General features: G+C 28.5%; 1 protein-coding gene across 1 annotated transcript; it reads right to left on the reverse strand.

Annotated features, from left to right (window-relative positions):
* Nucleotides 1–3,347: 3,347 nt before the first annotated feature.
* Nucleotides 3,348–6,514, reverse strand: LOC145093499 (uncharacterized). The gene is made up of 5 exons (XM_079031640.1): nt 6,319–6,514; nt 5,927–6,185; nt 5,640–5,716; nt 4,031–4,128; nt 3,348–3,587 (listed from the first exon to the last, which is right to left on the reverse strand). Exons 2-5 carry the CDS (start codon nt 6,078–6,080, stop codon nt 3,575–3,577), a joined length of 342 nt encoding a protein of 113 aa, XP_078887766.1. The 5' UTR covers nt 6,081–6,185; nt 6,319–6,514; the 3' UTR covers nt 3,348–3,574.
* Nucleotides 6,515–9,590: the final 3,076 nt, after the last annotated feature.

Raw genomic sequence — 9,590 nt, forward strand, 5'->3', positions numbered from 1 at the left:
AATGATGTCCGAGCTAATCCTTGCCTCCTTGGTACTTCCAGGTATGATTCAATTTCCCCATATGTTAAGGTTTAATGCAAGAAATTATAGTATACTTTTATTTTATTAAATATAATAATGCACTTTATTTTTTTGGGATTGATTTTCAAGAATAGAATGTCTTATTCAAATGGAAGTGAATTTTTTGATAAGTGGAAGTAAGTTGTTTTATCTTGCCATTAGCAATTTTTGTACTTTATGCATTGCATTTAGCCATTTTTGGATCAAATGCCAGAAATAGCTACATTTTTTTGTCAAATATAACAATATACTTCCATTTTTGTTTTTATAGATTTTCCAAAGTAGAATGTCTGAGGTAAATGAAAATAGATTTCTTGAGTTGTGTGTGTTGTTGTTGCTATGTGTGTATGTGTAGTATATGAGAGTGTGTTTTGTATGTGTATGTGGTTGTGTATGATTGATGTCGTAAACAGTCAAGTATGATGCCATTTTTTTGTTTGCCTTTATCATCACTCGCAACAATTAAATATTTTACATAATGTCATTTTATAGTATGGTATATTAGAACATGGACCAAACAAGCAACACCGTCATTTTGATTGAAACAAAGACAAAATTACATTTTTTTTATCCATAAATTTTGTTTCCTTTATTTTTTAAAGATGAATAAAAAAGTAGCAATTTACAACCATTTATCTGCATATGTTGATTACATGTTCTTTGTTTATTGTAGTTTGACATAATTGTCATTTCTATTCTTTAACATCTTACATTCATTTTTTTTAAACACAAGTTTTTTTTATTTAGGCATTGTACTTTGAAACTAAAATTATATTTAACCTTGGAATATACAAAAGAACTAAAGATAAATCTGACAATGCTTCAAAATTCTATCATAGGTTACTAATGTTACTTTTGGCGACACTACAAATGATTCTTTGCAAAATGTTTGAAGTTAGTGATTTATGTACATGAAAGTCGAGATTTGGTTTCACTTTCATGTTATGACGTTTCTAATTCAGAAATACCAATGTGAGTATTAATGTAATTAAATATTATTGCCTTTTTTAGAGAAATGTATTTTGTTCAACAATTCTATGTATTATAAATTAAATTACTTACAACTTTATGGGTTTTGAGCTTTGGTTTGAATGTAATTAGAAAAGATTTGTTATCAAACTAAATATTACAATCATATTAAGTATATCGTTCCAAAAATATAACCAAAAACATATAACTAGAAAACATTTTGTTATCAAACTAAATATTAAGTTTTAATCGTGAGTTTTACTTTCAAATGTTTATATATTGTAAATTATTATTTAATAAGAATTCTAATATTTTTCTTTGGAATTGGCAAGTAATTATATAATACAAAAACAATTTTCATTTTGTTCATCTATACTACCATAAATTAAATCAAGTTAAAATGTTTTTTGATAAGTGAAATAATTATTTACAATTCTTAATTTAAAAGTGGATGAGAGACTGATTTATTACATTTAATTTGGAAACAATTTATGAGTAGTTCATTATTTTTGTTTTAAAGGCTGAATATTATCATTTTATATAACAGAAGATATTGATGGGGTTTACTTATAAAAAGCTCGCACAGTTTTAATTAATTGGTATTTTCTGTTTAATGGCTATTTGTTTGATTTTTTTATCTCTTACCGAAAAACAATGTTTTCATGCATCTAGAAATTGTTGTCTTGGTTGCAAAACGACTAATTTAAATAATTAAAGTAATGGAACCATTACTCATATAACTTAAGATGTTTTATCTAAAAAAATGAGTATACAATTTTTACATAAACCCTAACCCTCACCACCACATCTTACTCTCATTTGCGTAAAAAAACTAATCTCCTCTGCGTAAAAAAACTATATATATATATATATATATATATATATATATATATATATATATATATATATATATATATATATATAGGGTTAGATTCATGTGAGACGGCCTAATTTTGTGAGACCGTGAGACGCATTTTTTTTTATTTTTTTAGTTAATTCAAGTTCCAAAAATAATATTTAAAAAAAGAATTTTTGGATTTTTCCATTTATTTTGCATTTTAAAATTATTTTTTAGAATATGTATAGTATAATATTCTATTAAAATATATCACATATTTTTCAAAAAAAATGGAATTTTGTTTTATTTATTATTTATTTTTTTAGTTAATTCAAGTTCCGAAAATAATATTTAAAAAAAGAATTTTTAGATTTTTCTATTTATTTTGCATTTTAAAATTATTTTTTAGAATATGTCAGTGTAATATTCTATTAGAATATTTCACGTATTTTTCAAAAAAAACGGGATTTTTTTTTTATTTTTTTATTTTTTTAGTTAATTCAAGTTCCGAAAATAATATTTAAAAAAAGAATTTTTGGATTTTTCCATTTATTTTGCATTTTAAAATTATTTTTACATTTGGTCTCACGGTCTCACAAAATTAGAATGATCTCAAATGAACCTGAACCTATATATATATATATATATATATATATATATATATATATATATATATACACTAGGGAAGTTTGGAGGTTGTGATACATATATATATATATATATATATATATATATATATATATATATACTAGGGAAGTTTGGAGGTTGTGCTAAGCACGACCCAGTGTCGTCATGTTTAGATGAAGTTATGATCGTTGGTAGATTAAAGAAAGTATACATTGTATATCTTCCATATTAATTACAATTGCAAGATTTCGTTAGTTGAACTTTGACAGCATACTCTCAAGTTTTTTAGACATAAAATACCTTGAATACAATTAAAGTGTAAATTCAGTAAATATAATTTAAGAAAATATATTCTCAATCGAACTATTTTCTTCTACAGAATAAGGACAAGGACAGAGTAATACTTGCAATGAGAATTATTGTAAATGGTGCGAGTTACTTCCTCAGGAGTTCAAATAATTGCTTACTGCATTTTACAAAAAGAAGCAATTATTCCAATATTATTGGTAGGGAAAAGTGCAAGAAATAGCAATGTATTTTAGTAATTTTGCCAATCCTAAATAGGAATGGCAACGGGGCGGGTCAGAGAATCCCATCCCTGAACCCGATATCTAAATTTATTCCCGACCCCGACCCGATACCTGACGGGTTCCTTATCTAAGCTCCCTGTCGGGTCTGAAACTTTCCCCAAACCCGACCCTAAACATGATATAGTCCCGAAAACCCAACCCAAAACCCGAAATCTATGTTTTTTTTTTTTTTTTTTTTTTTTGCAAAAAACTACAACTGAACAATGAGAAATTAAAACATTACATAAACTAACAATACCAAATAATTTCTTAACATCATTGAACCAAATAGAAATTAATAATAGTCTAATATCATCACAAAAACAACCAAGGCAGCAAATGTATAAAATATGAAAAACTAAATTCGCCATGATAGTATACTACAGATAAACATTAAAACTCTCATAATCATCCAAATATCATCCCTGGAATTTCATTCAGAAACAAACTATGAGCACACATTAAAGCCTCCAATGTCTTTGCATGAAATCGACTACTATGAGGATTGTTTTCACTCATATTCCCTGGAAATAAACAAACCATATTTATGCAATCAGATACACAGTAAGTCAATAACACATATAAATGGTTTTAGATTTTAAATAAAAAGCATATATATGGAACGCAAGAAGTTTGAATTAGAATATCATATACATAGTCTTAAATCAAAAACATATAACAAACTAATTAGATTTGAGGTTCAAATCAAAGGTAGAGGTGGATCAGCAACAAGTTTGAATCAACAAACAAGTTTGAACTAGCAGATAAATAGATACATAGATGCAATAAACTAACCAACAAAATATTAGATATAGGCTTGACTTAGAATCAGTAATTATATGTCCATCTGAATCAAGAATCAGTAACTGGTTTACACTTGTACTGCATACCCATAAAACTCAAACTCAATAGATGAAGCCAAGAAGCACGAAATTAGAAAAATATATTATGAGAAGAGAGTACATACTTGTCATAAATTTGTAGATGTAGGATACCCTCAGATTGTCTGCTGAAGTTATTGAGCTGCCTCAGAACATTTCTCCTGCCGGACCAGCAAGAAATAAACTATAAGAAAAGAAGACAATAAAAAAACTATAAAAAACCTTGTCTACTAAATGCCCTAAAGGGCACCTCATCACTTTTATGACATAAGTATAGGCAGCTACTTTTCCAAAGATATTTTTCTTTAAAATTTCATTCTTAAATAGCTCAAGTTTTGCATGGAAAACCCTGACAACCAAATCAGCTCTGTTATGTGTCTCTTCATGAGTCATCATGTGTTGTCTAATCTCGGGCCAATTAGGATTACATGTTAAGGTCAAAAAAGGTCCGGTTTACCAAATTTCTGGACTAACGCCATAGCATCTATATATTTCCGTCTCATATTTCTTGGTCCACCAATAAACGTTGCTGGCAGAACGACACGTTTACCAATAGCTGAAGCCTCACCTTCACCACTTGCCATAGCGTCGACAATTCCTTGTGAAAACTCTTGTCGTATATCAGCTTGTTATGTCCTATAAAAAGCTAATCTTTGCGTCTCTAATTCAACATAACTATCAACTATGTATTGCTGTAACAGCCGACCAAAATGCAGCAAGTGGGATTTATCATGTCTACGTATTTGAAGTTTGTAAGCATAATATTCCCTAACCGAAACGTACTTTGAACTTTCAGAATTATTGGCCAAAACTGTGAAAAAAAACTAAATGATGACAGATAAAAGCAACAAGAAAAAAGTGAAAATGAATATTTACCATTTTCTTCCATATCCAAAAGGTGTTCAACACTGGTAGTAGTTATAGGTGAGATAAGCTTTTCTACTGTGGAAACAACATTCCTTCCATTTCCCCTTTCAACGTCCCTGTATTGCTTCTTGTCAATTAAAACATCAGAAAATACTTTTGAGGTCTCACCCGAAATAAAAATGGCAAACTTCGATGCACTTGTATAATTCTTTCTCTTTAACTTCCATCTTATAATAGCTTCTCTCCTGTACTGCCTCTTGTCAACAAAATCAGAACATATCATAGCACATTTACCTCTCTTTTCCCTCCATCTTATAATGACTTCTCTTCTATATTGTTTCCGTTGGTATACATCTCCTAAGACAAGATTTTTATTTTCAGTTTTTATCATTCATTACTCCTTCTTCTGAGTTGAGCATAATTATGGCTTTATGCTTCTTATGTCCATATCTATCACTTGAACCTAGAGGGCATCGTTTTCTGCCCGAGAACGATCCCCCATAATAATTTTAAAAGCTGGAAAAAAGCTAAAACTGAAGAGCTAGTTGAGGTAAGAAGACGCAACAACACAAAAATTCAATCAACAAGTATATCCCTAGATCTTAGAATGTAGTTTTTAAAAGAATTCGTTTTACCATTCAAAAAGGCTTAGCGGGCACATGTTGTTGCCCGTTTGCCATCTCACTCATTGTACGATGACAATTAAAATATATGATGAAAGATATCATTTGTTTTATGAAATGCAATAAAATTAAAATCTAACTTTTGGAACCATTAACAATATTTTTTTAGAGAAAGAAAACACAAAAAGGATATCAAAAAACAAACCCAGAGGATCTTTGTTGATGATGAATATGCAAAGGGGGAATCGTTATAACAGAGATGTTTCAGATTATAATTTTTTTTCCTGAAAAAGAAAAAAAAACAAGCAATAGAAACTGCTTATAGTCAGATGATTTCTCATTAAAAATGAAAATTTGGAATGAGGGAATAGTTTATTAAGACGAATAATGTAAATCACAAGTTGAAATTTCAAAACCCTTATGATTTCAGGACCTTAGAATCAGAAACAAAAAATAAACCACCGTTAAAATTAACATTGATCGATGAACTCACCTGGCTGAATGAAAAGTGAATCAGACAATATCCTTCAAAGTGCTTGTTAATCCAATAATAGAGGCCGGCGAAATGGGCAAACGTCGGTATATTGGGTTGTTGGGTAGAGAGAGGTGATGGAGGTAGTAGTGTACTGAGAAAGTAGGGAAGCATTGGAGGAGGTGAATGGAAGCTTGGAGGTGAAGAGATCGACTTTTCAAATGATGGCACATTGTCCCATTTAGTCGAACCGACCCGACATAAAAATGTTAAAAAAAACTGTATAAAATCAACAAAAAATAGCCGAAAAATCAAAGAAAAATCCAAAAAAAACCACACTTATTACACAGTAATCCACCTTTAAAGAAAAATAAATAAATAAATAAGTGAATAAATAAATAAATAAAAGTACCTGGTTAGATAAGTGGAGGAAGTTTTCATCAAAAGAGAGGATAGATAAGTGGAATTCCTTCGGGAAGAGGCTTTGAAACAATTGAGTATAAACTAGGGATAAACAGAGAAAAGAGAAAGGATTTCGACCTTGGGGTTTGGAGTGAAAATAAAATAAGAAACCTAAGGGTTTGAAGTGACGGTTCCTCTCATAAAAATGCCACAAAAAAAAAAAATCCCTATGTGAAATAGAGAAAGTGGAATGCTGATTTGGAGCTTAAAAAGATCCTCAAAAATCCATATAAAATCAACAAAAATCAACTAAATATCCACAAAAAATCTCAAGAGTCACCTTCCTCAAATTTTAGAGCATGGCTGTCCCATTTAGTCGAACCGACCCGACATAAAAATGTTAAAAAAAACTATATAAAATCAACAAAAAATAGCCGAAAAATCCAAAAAAAAACCACACTTATTACACAGTAATCCACCTTTAAAGAAAAATAAATAAATAAATAAGTGAATAAATAAATAAATAAAAGTACCTGGTTAGATAAGTGGAGGAAGTTTTCATCAAAAGAGAGGATAGATAAGTGGAATTCCTTCGGGAAGAGGCTTTGAAACAATTGAGTATAAACGAGGAATAAACAAAGAAAAGAGAAAGGATTTCGACCTTGGGGTTTGGAGTGAAAATAAAATAAGAAACCTAGGGGTTTGAAGTGACGGTTCCTCTCATAAAAATGCCACAAAAAAAATCCCTATGTGAAATAGAGAAAGTGGAATGCTGATTTGGAGCTTAAAAAGATCCTCAAAAATCCATATAAAATCAACAAAAATCAACTAAATATCCACAAAAAATCTCAAGAGTCACCTTCCTCAAATTTTAAAGCATGGCGTTTATATATATATATATATATATATATATATATATATATATATATATATATATACACACACACACGTGGGTAAAGTGAATATACCTAACAACCTTATATAAGCTTAGATACCTAATCACATTATACTACATTTTTTTGCATTATATTTCCATTGCAATCATTTAAGGTTTTTAAACTTCAACCCATAACTTGATTTACTTCCAAGATTTGTATACATTCACCATTATATTCCTCCTACACCATTTGATTTGTAAGGGTAGTATATGAAGCCCACCAGGAGGTCTCCGATAGAAAGACGTCATTTGAATGAAGATAATGATGAAAATCTAAAGATTTTGGAAGCAATTAAGTTATGAGGTTGAATTTTAAGAACTTTGGATGATTACAATGCAAATATAATACAAAATTACGTAGTATGATGTGGTTAGGTACCTAAGCTTATATAAGGTTATTAGGTATATTCACTTTACCTTATATATATATACATACATATATATATATATATATATATATATATATATATATATATATATATATATATATATATATATATAGGGTGAGGTTCAATAGAGAACCATAATTAACAAATGAATCAATCGTGAGCGTCAGAAATCATAACGATCAACGGTGAAGGAAATAGATATACACTTTTACATTGGACGCACCCACACCGGATCATACCAAAAAATTCACCTTTTACAAAAAACTCATCACTTTTTTTCGTTTAAATTTTTTTTAGACCATGTTTTTTATTGAAAAAAAACTGAATATACCGTTGTTCACGATTTTTCGTCCTCTTTCCATAGAGATCCATGATGATATATAAAAAACGAACTTCTTTTTTTCGAAAAAAACCCACTTTTTTTCTTTGATGAAAAAAAGTTAAGGTCTATTTTTTTATAGAAAAAAAATTAATAAATATATCAAAATTCATATTTTTGTACTTTTTAAACATAGATTCATATTCATGTTTTAAAAAAAACGATATTTTAGTTAAGATTCACATTGTGAACCTGTTCAGATTTATAATGTAAACCTGTTCAGAATCATATTGTGAACCTCCTCAGATTCACGATGTGCGTAATAATAAGTCAGATTCACAGTGTGAATCTGAACTAATCAGAGTTTTTTCATATTGTGAATGTTAAAATTTGAAATATTTACAGTTTAGATTCACAGTGTCAATCTACACTAAACGAGGTTTTTTTAACGAACCTTATCAGAACTGTTTGAGATTTTTCATATTGTGAATGTTAAAAAAATGAAATATTTATAGTCTAGATTCACAGTGTGAATCTACACTGTTCGAGGTTTTTTTTAATCGATGTTAATGTTTATTAATAGATTACAAAAAAATAATATTTTTGGTATAATTAGTTTTTCTTATATAAATAAACTTAAATATTGAAAAAACTAAGAAAATTAAGTAGGTTTTTTTCGGAAAAAAAAGTTCGTTTTTTATATATCATCATTGATCTCTATGGAAAGATGACGAAAAATCGTGAACAACGATATATTCGGTTTTTTTTCGATAAAAAACTTGGCCTAAAAAAAATTTAAATGAAAAAATGAAGAGAGTTTTGTTATAATCAGATACATTTGCGTCCATTATAAAAGTTTACAACCCTTCCTTTTGCCGTTGATCGTTTTAAATTACGATGTTTTGGATTGGTTCCTTGGTTCCTTGATCAATAATGGTTCTCTATTAAACTTATATATATATATATATATATATATATATATATATATATATATATATATATATATATATATAAGGTTCAATAGAGAACCATAATTAACCACAGAACCAATCGTGAGCGTCAGAAATCATAACGATCAACGGCCAAGGAAATAGATGTACACTTTTACATTGGACGCACACACCGTATTATACCAAAAAATCCACCAGTTTTTTTTTTCTTTTAAAGTTTTTTTTAGACTATGTTTTTTATCGTAAAAAAAACCGAATATACCGTTGTTCACGATTTTTCGTCTTTTTTCCATAGAGATCAATGATGATATATAAAAAACAAATTTTTTTTTTCAAAAAAAAACTCACTTCATTTCTTTGATGAAAAAAAAAGTTAAGGTCTATTTTTTTATAGAAAAAAATTAATAAATATATAAAATTCATATTTTTGTACTTTTTAAATATAGATTTATATTGATGTTAAAAAAACGATATTTTAGTTCAGATTTACATTGTGAACCTGTTCAAATTCATATTGTAAATTTGTTCAGATTTATATTGTTAACCCCTCAGATTCACGATGTGCATAATAATAAGTCAGATTCACAGTGTGAATCTGAACTGATCGGAGCTATTTCACATTATGAATGTTAAAATTTGAAATATTTACAGTTTAGATTCATAATGTGAATCTACACTAAACGAGGT

Source organism: Lactuca serriola, chromosome 3 (assembly GCF_051521515.1).
Source record: "Lactuca serriola cultivar US96UC23 chromosome 3, Lser_US96UC23_V15, whole genome shotgun sequence".
Classification (NCBI taxonomy): Eukaryota; Viridiplantae; Streptophyta; class Magnoliopsida; order Asterales; family Asteraceae; genus Lactuca; species Lactuca serriola.